The sequence below is a fragment of the Vigna umbellata genome, chromosome 2, assembly GCF_029865625.1.
Source record: "Vigna umbellata cultivar VRB3 chromosome 2, Vumbellata_1.0, whole genome shotgun sequence".
NCBI lineage: Eukaryota > Viridiplantae > Streptophyta > Magnoliopsida > Fabales > Fabaceae > Vigna > Vigna umbellata.
The window spans coordinates 36,735,665-36,754,546 of record NC_142166.1 but is presented as its reverse complement, the minus strand read 5'-3'; the positions used below and the strand labels follow the sequence as shown (position 1 = coordinate 36,754,546).

The window sequence follows — 18,882 nt, the reverse complement described above, 5'->3', positions numbered from 1 at the left end:
AGTTTAACAACTAGTGAGAAGGTATCAAAGTAATCAATACTTTTTAATTGTGTATACCCTTTGGCAACGAGATGAGCCTTGAATCTTTCAATTGCGTCGTCGGCTTTGTGCTTGGTTTTATAGACCCACTTACAGCAGATGGCTTTCTTGTGAGGAGGGAGAGTGGTGAGAGTCCAAGTCTTGTTCTGAGCGAGGGCAGTGAGTTCTTCCTGCATAGCTTGTCGCTAATGAGCGTGTTGCATGGCTTCTATGTAATCCTAGGGATCAACAAGACTATCTAGGGAAAAAATGAAAGATTTATAGGTAGGAGATAATTTGTCAAAAGTCAAAACACTATCAATAGGGTATTTAGTTTTAGTGGTGCTGTAGGAAGATATTTGGAAATCTTTTAGGTAAACAGGAGCTTTTCTAATTCTATTCGTGGTCCGTCTAGGGGTGTGTGATTCATTTTCTGGATTATTCCTATCATGCTTATCAATTATGGGCATATTAGGAGCTGGAATAATAGGGTTAATGTTATCATCCTCATAAACAGGTTGGGTATAGTGTAAAGGTAGAGAAAAAGGAATATCAGTAGCACCATCATGAATAATATCAGGAAATTCATATTCAACAAAAATAACATTTCAAGAAATTTTAATATCATGTGTGGCGAGATCATAAGTAATGTAACCTTTTGTAGTAGGATGCATACCAAGAAAAAGACTAGGTTGGGAACGTGGATCAAGTTTCTTCCTATTGGCTTGAAGGGTGCTAACATAACAGACAACCAAAAACCTTTAATCTAGAAAAATCAAAATTTGTTTGATATAACATGTCATGTGGTGAGCTATTATTGAGAAAAGGGGTAGGCATAATGTTAATGAGGAGAGTTGCATAGTTAAGAGCATAAGACCAGAAGTTACGAGGAATTTTAGAATGAAAAAGTAAAGCTCTGGTAACATTTAAAAGATGTTGATGTTTCTGCTCAACTATACCATTTTGTTGAGGGGTTTCGATGCAAGATGTTTGATGTATAATGCCTTTAGAGTGGAACAAATCTGTCATAGCAAACTCGCGGCCATTATCAGACCAAACGGTCTTGATGCTAACATTGAATTGATTTTTAACATATGCAATGAAATGAACAATATATTGGCGAGTTTCAGATTTATTTTTCATTAAATGAATCCATGTGTATCTAGTATGATCATCCACTATGGTTAGAAAATATCTATGAGAGTGCAGTGAAGGATCAGAATAAAGTCCCCAAATATCAATATGAATAAGATCAAAAGCATTTAAAGTATGAGATGTACTATTAGGAAAGGGAAGCCTTTTCTGTTTAGCAGTATGACAAGCACTACAATTATCAGTTCTTTTGTCTATGTAGCTATGTTTTTGCCTTAAAATTTCTAATCTACTATCAGATAAATGTCCTAGACGATTGTGCCAAATATTGTTACAAGTCGATCGGGGTATATAATGTCGTTCAGTCAAGTGAGAAAATCTTTGGATAAGGCCACGAAAGATGTATAGTCCTCCATGTATCTCAACTGAACCAATCTTGTTGTTGGTGGTCGGATCTTGAATGAAACAAGTTGAGTTAGTGAATACAATGCATAGATGATTATGGGCAACCAATTTGGATATAGAAATGAGGTTATAACAGAAATTTGGAATAAAAGAACATCTTGTAGAAAAATTTGGTCACTGATTTTAACAATTCCTTTATGAGTGGCAGTAGTTTTCATGTCGTTCGGTAGGTTAATTGTGACAGGAGTAATCTTTTTATAAGAATATAAGTTGGTAGGAGAGGAGACAACATGATCTGTTGCGCGAAAATCCAAAATCCAGGAGATAATACCTTAGCCTTCGCATAAATTAAGAATAAAAGTGGTTTTACCTGAGTTAGAGATCATGGAACTATTTTGGCTCACTGATGCAGCTTTTGTACTGTTCGGTTGTTTGATAAGAGCCATGAGGGCTTTGTATTGGTGTTGTGTCAAACGAACTTCTTAATTAACATCCTCCCCTGGATCATCAGTCTTGGTGTGTTGATTGTCGGACCGCTCAGTCATAAGAGTTTTTGGATTTTGAAAAAATTTATGGCCAGGAGGAAAGCCATGTTTCCTGTAGCAGACGTCGATAGTGTGACCGGTCTTTCCACAATGGGAGCAAATCTTTCTTCCAATTGAATTCTTGTTGATCAGAAACCATGTTTCTTGAAGCAAACAGAGTCTGTGTGGTCATTCTTGCCACAATAGGAGCAAACAGAGGTACTAACAACAACGTTTTTTTATTTCTAAGTTACTGAGAAAAGTATTATTCATGACTTGCCTTTCCTACTACACAACATGAAAAAAATTTCAAAATAGGAGGCATAGGGTCCATTAACAGAACGTGGGATTGGATATTACCGTACTGTTCGCTTAAACCACAGAGAAATTGTAAAACTCGATCCTCATGTTTTCTTTGTACAATGATAGGAACCAATTTGCAGGAGCATCTAACCATACATGAGCAGATTGGTTCAGGACGAAAATTTTCAAGCTCATCCCATATGACGCGAAGCTTTGTGAAAATCTCAATCACGGTGTTGTTTCCTTGTTTTAAAGACGCTGCTTGATTTTGTAATTCTGAAATACAGAGGAGGTCCCCTTGGAAGAATCTTGACTTCAGATATTCCCAAATGGCTTAGGCACTGTCCATCCAAAGAATGCTATGGCGAATGTCTGAGAAACAAAATGAACCAACCAAGATACCACCATATCATTGCATCTCTTCCATGCATCGTAAGTGTTGGCTTCCGTTGGCGGTTGTATAGCGGTTCCATCAACAAACTATACCTTGTTCTTGGCGCTTAGGGCAGTGAACATGGATTTGCTTCAAGCATGATAGTTGGTATATTGAAGGAGAGGGGAAACGAGAGAGACAACAGGGTTTTCACTAGGATGCAGGTAGAGGAAATTGGAGTATTGGTCATGAACATTTGTCATTGTGCAGGAAGCCTGTGAAAGAATGAACAAAGAAGGCAACAAGAAGACCAAAAAAGAAATAAAGAAGAAAGAGAAAAAGAAGAAGAGAAAAAAAAACAGAAAGGGTCAGAGTGGCGCAACAGAGCTCTCCAATCGAAGAGCTCTTATACCATCACGAGAAAAATTGTAGATGAAGATGTTGCACTCTTCCATACATTATGACAAAAAGAAAGTAAACTCACAAATTGAGATCGAGAGAGAACAAAGAAAGCGCCTTGAGAAGAGAAACGAAAATATATTTTCAATGTGTGTAAGAAATTAATTCAAAATGATATGAGCTAATGCCTATATATACAGAGAAAAAGAGAATAACAGAAAACAATAAGCAGTTAGACAAAGAAGTGATGATAGTTAGGATAGAGAACAAATAGTCGAGCGGTGGAATGAGGAACCGAGTAGTGGAAGGCGGAACCGAGTGGAGGCATGACCGAAACCGAGCGATGGTAGTTAGAGTTTTGAATTCTTGACAAGTACTTTTTTTAACATAATTTTATTTAAAATTTATTTTTCGAATTTTTTGAGATTTTTCTTTATGTCTAAAATAATTAATACTAAAAATAATTTTTTGAGGTTTTTTTCTTTCAGGATTAAAGTAGTTAATACTAAAACCAATTTTTTTTAGGACAATGTTTACTTTGAAGGATAAAGAGTGTTTACCTTCATGGATATTGAGTTAACCCTATACCAGATGAATTTTATTTATATTTTTATAATTTTATTTAATAATTTAAGTTAAATCATTCCATTGGTTTACATTTTTTAAGAAAATCTAAAATCGGTCTTTTTTTTATGCATATCAATTTGTTCATATTTTGAAAATATTTATACAATCAGATCCTTTTTGTTAGTACTACACTAACACCATTAATATTAATTTGCTACTATGATTGATTAATTTATGATTAATTAATTTGCTACCATTAATCTTTATAAAATTTAACATAACTTTTGAATTGTATCCTTTAGATTGCATTTTATATCTATAAATAAAAATATCCTCTTACTAAAAATACATAGAAAATTAATCTCAATTCTCTCTTATTCTTTTTTCTTACTTTTTCTTCTCCTTTCATGAGCTTTATTTTATCAACAGAAATCTACCTATCTGATGTAACTTATGTAATTATTCATTGCTATTAACGTTATATTATTTTATTTAAATTTTTGTCTTAGAAAAAGTGTCTCCTAATATTAGAGTAACTTCTTTCAAAGCATTTGAGTGTCCCCTCCCCTCTTTCTGGCCCTTGTATATTCAACCGTATTTTAAAAGGATAAATGCTCCAAATAATTGGTCTCTTAAATATGATTATTTAAATTAAAATTATTTTGTAAAGATTGATTTGAATATGCCCAATCCTATTTTCACCGACTTAGGACTGGAAGGTACAGATTTTTCTTTTCAGTTTTAATTGAAAATATATAGAAAAAAAAAGTCATCCAGTTAAATAAAAATAAGTGTATGAGAATTCCTTCGAGACATATGTATAGCAATTATCAAGAAACTTTTTAAAGTTTGATTGGATTCAGAAAAATAAAATGAAAAGGTAAAAAATTAATGAGAAATATTTTATTTTGATTAAGGAAAAATAATAGAAAATAATGATTTTTTTTTTCACTTTCATTTAAATGTTTTTTTCTTTCAGTTTTTCACATAAAATATAAAACTAATGTGAAAATTGTATTTTTTTTTCACGGAAACGAAGAATTCCGTTAAACGTTTTCATGCCAAACATTTTGGAGCTCATTTCGCTGTTTTATATGATTGACGCGTAGTTAAACGTCGGTTGCCTCGTATTATGGCGATTGTGTTCCGTCACAACTCAAATCCCAATGTAATTTTTTTTATACTTCATTACAAATACAAAGGAAGTATTTAACTTTAAAAGGTGTGCAGTTGTTATCTTAATAAAAATTTATTGGCGTGAAAATTTCTATTTCTATATTAAAAAATAAGAATGAAAAATTTAATATTTGATAACTTAGTAAAAAAATATTACATAAATAACATTATATTCATTTAAACCCATACACCATAAACTGTATTACTAAAGCCATAAATACTAACCATGCACTTTAATAATTTTAAATACACTCTTAATAGTTAATTAATATTTATTTGAAATAGTAAATTTTGACAAATTTCACTTTTTTATTTAATAGTTTCTATCTTAATTTCTAATTTTTAACGAATTTTAGTCAAATAAGATGTTAGCGTAATATATGTTCTAAATCTTTTAAACACCTTCTAACATCGACTTAAATTTATTAAAAACCATTATCGAGCTGGTCTTACTTCTTTTTTTAAGTCTCTTTTCGAAGTGTTTTTGTATTTAATAAATGTTTTATCCAATAATAAAGTGTGTTCAAAGGTATTCTCTTATTGAATATTCCTTTTATAGTTATAAAAGTTAATAAAATTAGCATAAATGATTTTAATGAGTGGATGTTAGTATAAAATTATTCACTTAACATTATGGTAAACCGATATTTGAATTTTCACTAAAAAATTATTTCAAATAATTATGATGAATTTTGACATCCACTAAAAGAAAAAAGAAGAACTCATATACAATTGTTTTGTTTCTTGAAAAGGGTTGTCTTCAAAAGAATGGAATTATCGTTTCCACTTTCATTCTTGTATAATTAATCTTAGTCTTTCAAAAGGAAAGTTATAAAAGAAATAAAATAAATTATATAGTTATTTTAATGTATGCTGGTTTAAATAAAGTAAAAGGATTTTGTTTTTCTAACAAAAAGTAGACATTCTGATTTTGGGGTAGATGCATACTAACAAATCTATATATAATATGGCTCTTTTCTGCAATTTATAGCAATTACCCAACGTGTAAGCTACTTTATTTTATTTTGTAAACGCTGGCATCAAATTACTCACTATTTTGAACTCAATATTAGTTAATCTAATCATATACCTAAGTCCTTTTTCTTTCTCATCAAACGACTGAAATTGTTCCTTTCAAAGTAAATCAGTTTAAGAGTCAAATTTCAGTTTGTTATATTAATTATTGCTTAAAAATATGGACAGAAAGTATATACGTAACATATACTCCACTACTACTATTATTATTACTATTATTATTATTATTATTATTATTATTATTATTATTATTATTATTATTATTATTATTATTATTATTATTATTATTATTATTATGTGTATTAAATGCAAATATTCTCATCATATTAACTTATTTAAAAACATTATTTTTAAAACGTTAAGCATATAACTAATACATGAATCGATGACAAGTAATTGTTAATCAACAATCTCCAAATAGATGCGTATATAATTACATTACATTCACAAAAAGATGGTTTTATTATTCATAATCATCCCACTTAACTAGTACTTTTTTCTATATATTGGAGTGAAAATAGGTCAAATTGTTCCATACAGAGTTATATGGTTGAGGTTCAAGCTAGAATAAAAAATAGAAGAAGAAACTTAAATCAAGGTTTTCATTAAAACTTCTGTAGTATTAAAAAGAGATTCTATGCTATTTAAAAGTCTTTTAGATGCAATATATCCATTTAAATAAACATGTGTTTCTATTAAAATATTTTAACCATCCTTTTTAATGTTAGTTTACATAAAAAGTCTAATATAAAGTTAGTGTTTAATATTTTAAGTTATTGAAAGATAAATTGATGTTAATTAAATAAGCCTTTATATATAACATATTAAATTAAGCTCTAAAATGTGATTATACAATGTAAAACAGGTAACATTTTGTTTCTTATAGAGTTTAATATACATATTTTTATATTTATTTTAGCGTTAAATTATCATACAAAAAACAAAAAAATCATACTTGTAAGCCGGACCAAATTTTTATGTACGTCAACCTTAAAAAAAATTGAACAAGTAAACAAATCTATCTTTAGTAATTTTTTATATAATGTATATATATCATAAAAATAGAAAAAATTTAACGTAAATTTAATTTTATATTAAAAATAAAAAATATGTAATTTTAAAAAGTCGGATTTAGCTGTTTCCATTCAATCAATTAGACCTTTTCAATATTCTATTCTATATCCTTTTGGGGTCACCACAATATTCCTTCTTTTCCCCTTTGGAGATTCATATACACTATTTTACCTCTTAAAATCAGTAAAACAAAATATGCATGAAGTATATCACACTCTATCATCCTTTTTATCTTTCCCCGTAAGCATAATCTTCTCTCTTTTATTCCATTTCTGAATTTGATTTCAATTACTTAAAAAAGAAATACTTAAAAAAATAATATTATATATACGCATTCACCATATTTTAACCGTTTAGCTTCAATTTAAAATATAAGGGATGTGGATAACCACTTTACAGAATTGTTTATTTCTTGAAAAGTAACAAAGAGTATATAATATATTGGAAATTTAGAGAGAGAGAGAGAGAGAGAGAGAGAGAGAGAGTTTGATTAATTAAAAAAAGAAAAAGTCAAGAAAGATTGGGGGGAGATAAAAAAATAGAAAACGGAAAAGAACCGAACGGAAACGGGATTAAGAAGAAGACGTTGGAAGGGTCTCTTGCATCGCGAATAAGGGTGACGTGTGCCTCACTCTGCTTTCTTCATTCCTTCTTCATTCCTTCATTCTTCATTCTTCATTCTATGCAATGCAAAGTCTTCGCTATAAACCAAGTCAATCGGATCATATTACTATTATCATAATCACAGTAACAACGACAACGCTAACAACAACAATTGAAATTACAAATCTTGTGCGTGTTTCTTTTCAGCCACGCATATGACAACATTCAGCATGCCAGCCCTTGGAATTTCCAGCTGTGACTCAAATCAAATTTAAAAAAGAAACAAGCAATTTTCTTTAACTTTAATCACACAGAATATATCCTTACCTTGCCCTAACTAGCCACATGAGCATCCAATCAAATTTAGTCACCTTCACTGTCCCTATCATCCAAACCAGAAAAAGATATATTACTCTCCTAAGCTTTGGGCTCTCTCTCTAGATTTATACTACAAAACAAATCTTTGTGTACACAGTAAGCAAACCCTACAATCATTTGCCCCACCACAACACACATTCACATTCACATTCAAATCCTCAAACCCTCACACATATATATACACCTCTTCCTCTTCTTTTCCAAATCCTCTTCATTCTCATTTTTTTTTTGTTATGTGGGTATTCTTATCATGAGCAACATCCCAAGATCTCTCACCGACTCTTCCCTCACCCTCTTCAACCTCGCCATATCCTCTTCTGATCCCTGGCCTTTCTCACTCGTTTTCTTATAACCTCATCAACTTCTAGCTAAAGACTCCAGCTTTTCTGGTTTTGGTTTTGGTTTTGGTTTTGGTCTTGATCTTTGTCTTTTAGCTTCGTTCTTTTCTTTCTCCATATGGGGATTCTCAGCGATCATCATCACAACTCTCCAAAACACCACCACCACCATCATTACCACATGAGCTTTCACTTGCACATTCCTCACCTCCACTTTCCCCACCACCAACAGGAGAAGAAGGACCTGAAGGACGTTCCAAAAGGGTGTTTGGCGGTGTTGGTAGGGCAAGGGGAGGAGCAACAGAGGTTTGTTATCCCTGTCATGTACATGAACCACCCACTGTTCATGAAGTTGCTGAAGGAAGCCGAAGACGAATACGGGTTCCAGCAGAAAGGCCCCATCACCATCCCGTGCCACGTCGAGCACTTCCGCACCGTCCAAGGCATCATCGACAGGGAGAAATGCCTCCACCACCACCACCACCACCACCACCCTGCTTGGTGCTTCAAAGTTTGATTCTGTCAATCGATTAATATTACTCTACCAACGTTAATTAAAATCATCATGTACATGTCTTGTTTATTTTTGCTTTTGTTATTGTTTTCTGATTCTCCGCAACACCAGAATGTGGTGTTGGTTTAATGATGTGACAACGACGAACAATTTGGATCTCAATTTGCATGATTTTTTTTGTTTTTGGTACATTTGTTTAATATCTGTGTAAAATTAAATGACAATCACATATACATACGCTGATTTGATATATATGATGTGATCGATGAGTGTATTTCATTCTCTCTTTTTCTTCTCTCAATCTTACTTGGAATGTGAACGAAGTAAATTGACGCAGATATACATACAGATGCCCTTAATCATCATTTTTTTTTCATTTAGAAAAAAAAGAGATAAAAGAAAGCACATAGCTGTTCGTTTGTTGGACGTGGGAAGCGTGAAAGACACGGTGGGAATATGGAACAAAGATGAGTTTGCGAAGACTTTTTCTTTTTTTCATATTCCTTCCTTAACTCTTTTTATTAACTAAGAAAATCTGAGATCTGGTTTATTTATGTGATAATTGTGGCTGAAAGAGGACATGGGTGAGAGGGCCCCATGAACAGAAAAAATTGAGGTCTTGCTTTTAAAGATATAATAATTGAGGTTTCTTTTTTTCTGTGTAGTAATCGAGTATATTGTGGGGTTTTAATATGTATGGTTTGTGATTAGGAACTGTAAACTAAGTTTGGTGAGCGGTTTTAGTTTAAAGAGATTTGGCGTGCACACTTGCCATTACTTGATGAGAAAATTTGAAGAGAACAAGGATTTTGGTAGCTCTGCATGAGAGTTTTGTCAGAGAACATAATTATATAAAGTCTTGTTGTTGTGCCATCACAAAGCAAAGTGCTGTGTACCTGCAAATTCTATTCTTAAGCATGGGGTCAACAATCGCAATGATCATATTTATTTTCCTATGAATGAGGGCGATCTTGACTTTGAACAATCGATTCATCTTCTAAATTCATCATCACGTTTTTAAAATAATAATCGGGTTTTGAGGTTGTGGGTATTCACCGATTGCTTTCAAAAGTCATCACACTTGGTTGGCTAATTTTTTAAATTAAATGTCTTTATTTCAAAGAGCGTAAGCCAGCCAGATTTGTGTTTCGTGGAAATTTTCTCCTCTTTTGCCTCGTTCATACTTGCAAATAAAATGTTTACACTTGTTACATGAATACTTTTTTAATCGGTTCGGATTAAGTTACTTATATCTTGTCGTCAATTCTATTTTTCCAAATGTTCATACATGAACAATTAACTCACGCGTTAAATATGTGTTGCAAAATTTTGTGTCATTCTTGAATTGGAGAATTTGATGACAATGAGATATGGAATAAAGGAATATTTGATCAAAGTTCCGTCTTTGTAAACAAAAGGAGCGTTTTAAAATGTAGATTAGGTTTTTCTGATATACACGAAATGATTGAAATTTGAAAATAAATCTAGCAGTTAAAATTTTAGTAACTTTGTAATTTTAGCGCAGACTTTGGATTAGTCATCTCGTTAAAATACACAACTATGTCAAGTGGTTTGTATTAAACTAACGATGAAGGATTTGGATAAAGTACGTGAGGTCATACATCATCCGAAACTCCTTAGAGGTAATGTTCCTGAACAACGCTATTTTTACGATTTTATAATTTCCCTGTATTTATATATTCTATTATAAAAGGAATATATTATTTTCATTTATGATTGGCACCATATAGACCTACCCAAATTAGTTGCTGTCTGGCATGTCTCGTGAACATTTATTCAAGCAGTCTGCGTCCATCTTTGTTGGCCAATTCCAATCTGGGTTAGTGCCTTTCTGCAATTAACAGCTTTTTACTTGTTCAGACTGGGTAATCCATGGGAAACCCAACTTTCTCACTCATCAACTTGGCATCTTCTGCATCCTATTTCTATTTTATATTATTCTTTCTTAATCAATTATGACGTAACATTATTGTTAGTTATCACAAACCAGACCCAGTCACACTTTGCAATCTGGATAAACTTTAGTTCGGTAGGCGTTAACTTCCAATTCGTCTCTATCTTTAGGGGGTTTCCAAATTCTAACTCATTTTTTGTTTTTATGTTCATATTCTCTGTTCCTCACCCTATGTGTGAAACAAGTCCCAAAATCCTAATAGCTGCACAATTATTTTCTAATCCATTTACGTCGTGATTTTAGCAATACTAAAACCAGATATGTACATCGTTTGAAACCAAATACTGTTTTCACAATACATGTAAGAAATTGACCCAAGTTCACCGTCGTATTTCTCTACCTCAATCTTCAAAAACAAAGTGCGACATTACTACCATACGAGGAAGTTCATCCAAATAGATCCGTCTTTAATATTCACACGATATCTTACAAGAAAGCAAGTGTGGCCTTTTGGCTCACAAGTAAAATAGGAGATTTTTGCTTTGCACCGCAAATCACATGACAAACTAAACAATGTTAGCTCTGTTTTTTCCATTATCCACTCCCCAAAATCCCCCAAAAAATTGCTTAGACCCTTCGTACCATTTTCCTTTCGATTCAAATTATAGAAAGAAAAAAGACACAAACTAATTTCAACAAATATTACCATAATAATAATAATAATAATAACAATAATAATAATATAATAACAATAATAATAATCGAATCTCCCTTTTCGTTATACTAGCTGTCGGTGTCTTGTATTTGAACTACGCATTGTGACACCATGCAAAAACTTTGTATATCCGACCAAGCTGAGTTTTCCATCAGATTTTCTGATCCAATCACCCATTAAAGAATAAGCTGAAGGACCCAAGTTCATCTCCTGAAAACATTATCAAAAGGTTAGTGGGTTATTAAACAGGTTAAAAGACAGAAAAAAACACAAGAATTTACGAACCTGAGCCAACTCCTCAACAGAAATGACTCGGTTTCCTGTCTCCTCAAAGTATTCAAAAGCCGTTGTGGCAATTCTATCCCATTCTGGATGAACTTCCAGCTGGTATACACTGATAGCAGCAGCGCAAAACTCTTCGAAATCCATTTTTTTATAGGAGAGTGCCTCCATCTTGTTTCAAGAAATAAGCATTTCAGATTTTGCATTGAACGCAAATAAAACAGTGCACTTTCGTGATAAATAAAATAGATATTATTATGAATAATGGTGGCACTGATCAGACGATACGCTTGATTTTGCTCTGTAAAAGTTATTCAATTATACATTCCTTCCTGTCCCTATTTTCTTTAATGATCAGTACATGATAGACTGCGATCAAAGCGGCTACTAAAATGTCAGAAGGAAGCGAGCAGGAAGATACTTCTGAATTGCAAATCAAAGAATACTCACCAGATTTAAAATGTCAGGGGCCCTTGATTCTTTCATGGCATCAGTTGCATTTTTCATGAGAGCCTGTATTTTTTTTATACTTCAGTTAAGATATTTGGAAACAACAGCAAACGAAACCAACAACAAAGTTTAAACTATAACAGACTAACCTAAGGCTGATTAATTTAATGTAGCAAACACTAGAGTATAACATATTTACACTATATACAGTTAACAGATATAATAGCACTGTATATCATTCATTATTTAATATGCTAACATACCTTAAAGTAAAAAAAAAAAAGGAATAAAAGTGCAAAAACCCATGAACTTACAACTCTAAAATTCTCAAGCGAAACGCAGCCATCTTTAGGCTCCAAGAGGTTGAACTGTGCTCTGAGGTAGAATAGCTCATCTTCCGTCAATGCTCTCGCGAGGGCCTGTATTAATATAAGTAGAAGTAAAACAGACAACATTATTCTTGTCCTATTGGCCTCTACCCGCACCAAAGGAGGGGAGGACATAATATGCATTTGTTTTAATGGCAGCATAACAGGTGACTACCTTCAATGCTGCACGTCTCAAAGGTGAGGCACGCACATATGACTTTACTAACTTGTAAATCGAGATATCTAAAGGAATGGGATTCTTTTCATTTCTCAACCATGGGTGAGCTGCAAAATATATAGGAAACTCTCTATTAGCAAGATTCAAAGAATAACATTTAGAAAAATTTCAACACAAGCAACATCTTATTTAGTAAAACAAGGTCTGGCAAAAAATTCAAATGAAGCATACCTAAAGCTTGAGCAGCAGTCATCCTTTTTCTGTGGTCTTTGTTCAGAAGTCTCTTCACAAAGTCTTTAGCTTCTGGTGATATTGATGGCCAAGGTGAATCATCAAAGTTAGGATTCGCCCGTAGCACAGACCGGAAAATTCCTGATTCAGTGCGTGCCCAAAATGGTCTACTTCCACATAACAATATGTACGATATAACCCCAATACTCCACAAGTCTCCTTCAACACTGTAAGATCTATGGAGCACTTCAGGTGCAACATAGTAAGCACTGCCAACAATATCGTTGAGGCGTTGCTCTGCATATTTATTAAAAGTCAGTGAATGTAGTCAAAAAATCCATTAGAGGATACTACTACGATTCTAAGGCAATATGATAACTGTTTAATTTGAACACTGGAGGTAATTTTAAACCAAGAATTAAAGCATGTTCTGAGATTCGTTTAGACCAGGAAATTAGTGAAAAACATTAGGCAGACAAACTTGTACAATTATAGCAGAGTTTGAACAAGGAAATTTCTGTGCAGACCACAGGTTGGAAAGAATCATTCTATTCTTAATATGTTTCCATGACTAATCTATTGCCCTTGCCTCTTTCCCAAACTAGAATCACTAAAATCTGCGATAATATAAAATGGAAGGGAAAAAACAATAATGATTTTAAATGGAGTTAAGAATGTGCTTTGTAAGAGAAACAAATGGGAAGGTCGAAAATGTGACTGAATATGGGACCATAATAAATATTGGGAGTGAAAATTGACAATGCAATTTGAGATGATATAAGTTTAAAGACATCCCACATTTTCATCCTTCTGTTTTTAAAGACATGTTTTCATTCCTGAAAAGCTCTGATATCTATGCTACACATTAAAGTAAAAAACAGAATGCACATACTCAATGCCCGGGTCAGAGCAGTTCATAGGTTTTTTACGTGCATGCACCAAGTAGGAGCTCCCAAAGCAGCAGAGTAATATGAAATTATGAAAGACTATATCCAATTACATATTCAAAGTAGAGGTTTGTTTAATAGCTGCCTTTCTTCAACCACGACCAAAAATTTGATCATCCCAATGTGTATAACAAGATATTGCTTACTTACAAATTCAGTGATCAAAATATTAAGTTCCTTGCTCTCCATTTAAATAAGAGGCTAAGGAGAGGAGTTCAACCTATGCAGCCACATAATAATACAAAAATCAGAAGTTCTAAAGCCCTAAACACATGTACATGCTTACCACATGAAGAAATGGCCTTTTGTGGGAGTTTGCACGGTTTAACAAAATCGAAAAGTGTTTGGTTTCTCCTATAATTGTTCATAAATTACCCAACATAAGATAAATAATTATTTTGGAAGGACCAAACTAACAGTTAGTTGTTACAATAAACAGCTCCAAAAAGAAGATCAAGAGGGTATAGTTACTGAACTTAACTCATATCTACGTGTCTTTAAAAACTATAATAATACTGTGCATTTGGTAATTTGATTTTATATGTAAAAGTAATTTTACTCTTACACCACTCAACAATCAGCTCTGTTTAAGCTAGTTCTGAAATATCAGTCTCAAACACAAATTAATTATTCAACATCAATTTTCCCGATGAATTATATCAAAACCAGTAACAGTTTTAAGGTAATGAAAAACAGTTGTGGTCAGTCATCAAAATTGCTGAACTTGAGAGAAAAACTAGCTTTGTAAAGAATACGATCACAAATTTGGAGAACAAATCCAATTAAAGACCTCAGAGGAACAGAAATGGTGATGAATAAAGATCCTCCTTGCTCAATACTACTAATACCTCTGATTAGATGATCTAAATTTTATTTCCTCAATAAAACTTACAGAGAGAAAGCTATATATTGTACAAAATTTCTACATCAAGAAAATGTCATTTAAAATCATTACTCTCAAGGAACTACAAACTGAAATTGTATCAAGCACGTCAAATGTTACTAAAAAATATCAGGCCTGCTGAGTTCTTCATTACAAGTGCTGAAATTTAATTTAGATGTTTATTCCAAATCAATGACAAATGGATTTTGGTATTTTAAAATCTCGCTATTCCTTCATTGTAGTGTCAATATCTCACAAAGTGCTGACCATATATTGAACAGAACCATTTGATACTTGACTACATGGTTATCCGCCGGCAAATTAAATCAGTTAATTTGACCATGCCAGCTATATACAAAACCAAGATTGGGATGAAACTGCATACGAGAAATTGAGCAACTTGAATACTACTTGAGACTGACTATAGTAGGTTGATTTAGTCATGTTACCTGGCCTGACAAAATCAGAGAGCCCAAAATCAATAACTTTCATCACAGCATCCTCGTCTTTTGAGACAAATAGAAAATTCTGCAAAGCAAAAAAAATTAGAGAGGTGGCTATAAAAACATAAAATAGCTATTGAAAGCACAATCAAATAACTATGGGTAGTTCAAGCTTCATAATGTCATACCTCTGGTTTTAGATCACGGTGAACAACTCCCTGAAGATGACAAAATGCAACTACATCTAGAATTTGTACAAGAATAGCTTTGGCATCATCCTCTGGGTATCTCCCACCTCTATAACAAATAATTAATAGAAAAACAATCCAATTATAATCATGTTTTTCAAAAACCAAACTGCTGTAAGGAAAGTTTGGACAGAAAAAAAATATATCAACAAATGGTAAAAATGGTAAAAATGGCAAACAGCCTTTCAATTTTACCTATCTAGAATTCTGTCAAGTAATTCTCCACCCTCACACAACCTGACAACAACAACAACAACAAAAGAAAAAAAACTCATTGCGTCAGAATAAATGTCTAATTCAACAGTTTAAGGTATATACCTGTAGAAACCAGCCATAAAATCTGCTCATATTATGAGCAATGAGATTAATTCTTTTATAACCAATAACTTAAAAAATGTATGCACATAAATCAAGCAGTGAACGGAATAGGAATAAAGTCCTAGTAGGACAGAGAGGAATGTTAACAATTTTTTTCTGCACGTACTCCATAACAATGTAGACGTTGTTGACATCCTCAAATGCGTCATAAAACTTGACCAAGTTCTTATGTCCTGATAAGGCCTTCAACATTTTCACCTCCCTCCGCACATCTTCAATTGCTATCGCTGAAGTCATCTGCTATGTAAAAATCAGTTAATTACAGTAACCAACGTCATCAAGCATAAATGATAAGGAAAGATTAGAAAAAGCTTGGAAATTGAGTCTTAATTCGTGTTGATGGATGGCATAAAACAAACTATGGAATCTATGACCATAACATCACAATACATGATTCTCCCACACCAATTAATATTTCTCTCAAACTCCAATTTGATTGTTTGGAAGGATAATTAAAAGGTGCAGAACAAAGGAGACAGCTTTTTCCGGTCCTTTTCCTACAAAAATCAGCTACAAGAGGCCCCAAGCAACTCAAAGAAAACTTTTAAATCAACTGATTCTCATAGGGCTTGGACTAAAGGAAAAATTCTTATAACATCCATCCCTAGTTAATAAGCTTCTGTTTGTGCCCTTTGTCGAGGATCTTGATTTTCTTCTTCACCTTCCTTTCCTTTTAAGCATATTTGCTACCGTCCAATTTGGCTCATAATGGAGGAAGAAAAAGTAAATAACCAGGCTCACTATAAGGATCCTTTAATCTACAATTAAGCACCGATATATTTACAGATGATCTAACTGGGGAGAATAAAATAGTTTTCAACAATCACGTAAGTAACTTTGGCAACAAGGTCTTGTGCATATCAGCTGCCCTATCCGTGTGATTTCAAAACCTCTACCGTTTGGACCACAGCCTAACGGCCACCGATAGAACAAATGTAAAACATCTATAGATGAGTCAAAGTCCACACATACAGAAAAACTTAACAACTTGTCCACACTACAGAGGTGCAAATTCATCTTTCGCTTACTTGTCTCATAACGTACAACCATTTATGCCACTTTTCCACAAGAGTCTGAGTAATGCTCCCAAGAAAGCGACAAGAAATACAGAGGTGAATTCCCAGTTACAACCAACATCATTTGCAATCCCTTTTCACCACAATTTACCTATGTTTGTTTCGGCATCAGATATTCACTTTAAATGTTAAAATCACATCAATTGGATGAAATACTGTAGAAGTTTGGAGCCGTAGCTTCGCTCTGCCTCAGGTCCAAGTAATTGAAACACGTGCTTGAGCGCAACCAATCACTCGCTTAAGAGACGAATTTCCATTCCCTATTTTAAAATCTCATAAATTCTCCCAAAAGTCTCCATGGCATTTTCCTTTATGATCCCAGCAATAGCTTAGAAAATAACAATAACAAAAGTTATTTCAATACCACACACCAGAAATCAGCAACCTTGATCACCATCAACAAAACCATTGTGAATTCCTGTGCCCATCAACCACCACCTCAGTAGGCTCCAATTCCATAACACTATCAGTAAATTCACACAAAATATATTTTACAAGAGGGTGGAAAATTCAAACTAATGATGCAAAATCAGTCCCGTGTCACTACTTTCCAAGAAGTAGACCTGACTCCCAAATTGAGTTTCCAAAACCAAAAAAAATAAGTGCAAACAGTCAATACTAATCACACACTACATGAAACTCCAGTTCCAAAACAGTGATGCAAAGAGTCAGAAACTGATCCTGAATTGACCAAGGGTCAACGTACACCATCTCCAACTCCAAGTAAACAAAGACAAGCATCATACGATCTTCACAATCATTAAAAAGAAAAATCACAAAAAACACAACAAACCCCCTCACCTTAGCTTTGGATATGATTTTTACAGCAACGGATTGTCCCTTAAGCTCTCCCTTCTTCCCTTTGGCCCAACAAGTGTGACCGAAATGCCCTCGACCCACTTCCTTCCCCAACTCGAACTTCGCCCCAAAATTCTTTCCATAACCGAAACTCTTATCCAGCGACCTCTCTCCCTCACCGCCACCCTCCCCTTGCTCCTCCGGTATAGGTCCTTCCTTAGGCCTCGCCTTTCCCTGCCGCCGCAGCAGCGCCGCCATGATCGGCTTCGCCGGAGATGGCGGCGGAAGCGGCCACCGGAACTTCCTCCCCGGAGTCTTTGCTGGCGACGGCGCCACCCCGGGTGGGAGAGGACTCGGGAAGGGGCTGGTGGAAAACGAGTGCGCCGGTGTGTTCCTCCCCGGCGTCGCGGCGGATAGCGAGCTCCCTGAAGCCGGTGGAGGAGACGGCGGAGCATAATGCGGAGTCTTGGGGCGGTGATCGGGGGGCACCGTCTCGTTGTTGACGGCGATGTTTTTGCTGCAACAATGCCCCATGGCCGCGTAGCGACGGTGATCGGCGAAGTCAACAAGAGAGAGAGTGAAACAAAGTTGCCGGAGAAAATTGACACTGTATAGAGAGAGAAGGTGAAGGAGTAAAAGTAGAAGAAGGAGGAAAGAAAGAAAGAAAGGGAAAGGGAAAGTGTTAAATTTGTAAGGTGAGAGAGAGAGAAAGGATTAATTTAAGATTAATACGACACAGTCCAACTGTATTCATTTATGTACGAAAGTAAATTGCTTCCTTCGTTAGTTGGATCTTTCCGACACCTTCGTCTCATCTTTTCTTTTCCCACTCTCAACACTTTCTCTTAATAACACATGTCCGAAGATTATCTTTTATTCTTACTTTTTTAATCTTTTTTAAATTAATTTTTTCATTTTACATGGACTTTAACTTCAAAACTTTAATCGAGGTTTTCTTCAACAGTAACAAAATTCATTTCTTTTAAATGCATTTTACTTTACTTTCCTTTTATTTATTCTCATTCTTAATTTGAAACGATAAAAGTTTGAACAATTTACGGTCTATTATTAGTTAACACTATCAATTTCAAATTACTTAATGTTTTAGCTTTTAAAAGAACGTATTCATTGATGTTTTCGGTTTTTTCTACTACAATTTTGCTTTCAATCA

The 18,882-nt window shown here is 33.8% G+C and overlaps 2 protein-coding genes across 2 annotated transcripts; one reads left to right on the top strand and one right to left on the bottom strand.

Annotated features, from left to right (window-relative positions):
- Window positions 1-7,927: 7,927 nt before the first annotated feature.
- Window positions 7,928-9,073, top strand: LOC124835826 (SAUR-like auxin-responsive protein family). Its single transcript, XM_047310829.2, has one exon. The coding sequence runs from the start codon at window positions 8,404-8,406 to the stop codon at window positions 8,800-8,802; it is 399 nt and encodes a 132-aa protein (XP_047166785.2). The 5' UTR covers window positions 7,928-8,403; the 3' UTR covers window positions 8,803-9,073.
- A 2,048-nt stretch (window positions 9,074-11,121) lies between these two features.
- Window positions 11,122-18,439, bottom strand: LOC124835827 (CDPK-related kinase 6-like). Its single transcript, XM_047310830.2, has 11 exons — window positions 17,715-18,439; window positions 15,944-16,074; window positions 15,655-15,696; window positions 15,400-15,508; window positions 15,218-15,296; window positions 12,939-13,235; window positions 12,705-12,814; window positions 12,476-12,580; window positions 12,162-12,224; window positions 11,715-11,882; window positions 11,122-11,639 (listed from the first exon to the last, which is right to left on the bottom strand). The coding sequence occupies exons 1-11, from the start codon at window positions 18,243-18,245 to the stop codon at window positions 11,493-11,495; spliced, it is 1,782 nt and encodes a 593-aa protein (XP_047166786.1). The 5' UTR covers window positions 18,246-18,439; the 3' UTR covers window positions 11,122-11,492.
- Window positions 18,440-18,882: the final 443 nt, after the last annotated feature.

Excerpts from the sequence above, each read along its gene's own strand:
- LOC124835826 (XM_047310829.2), top strand. The coding sequence starts at position 8,404 with ATGGGGATTCTCAGCGATCATCATCACAACTCTCCAAAACACCACCAC.
- LOC124835827 (XM_047310830.2), bottom strand. The coding sequence starts at position 18,245 with ATGGGGCATTGTTGCAGCAAAAACATCGCCGTCAACAACGAGACGGTG. Across the intron at positions 12,225-12,475 it reads CGCTTGAGAATTTTAGAGTT|GCTCTCATGAAAAATGCAAC; the intron begins GTAAGTTCATGG and ends AAAAAAATACAG. Across the intron at positions 11,883-12,161 it reads CCCCTGACATTTTAAATCTG|ATGGAGGCACTCTCCTATAA; the intron begins GTGAGTATTCTT and ends TCTTGAAACAAG.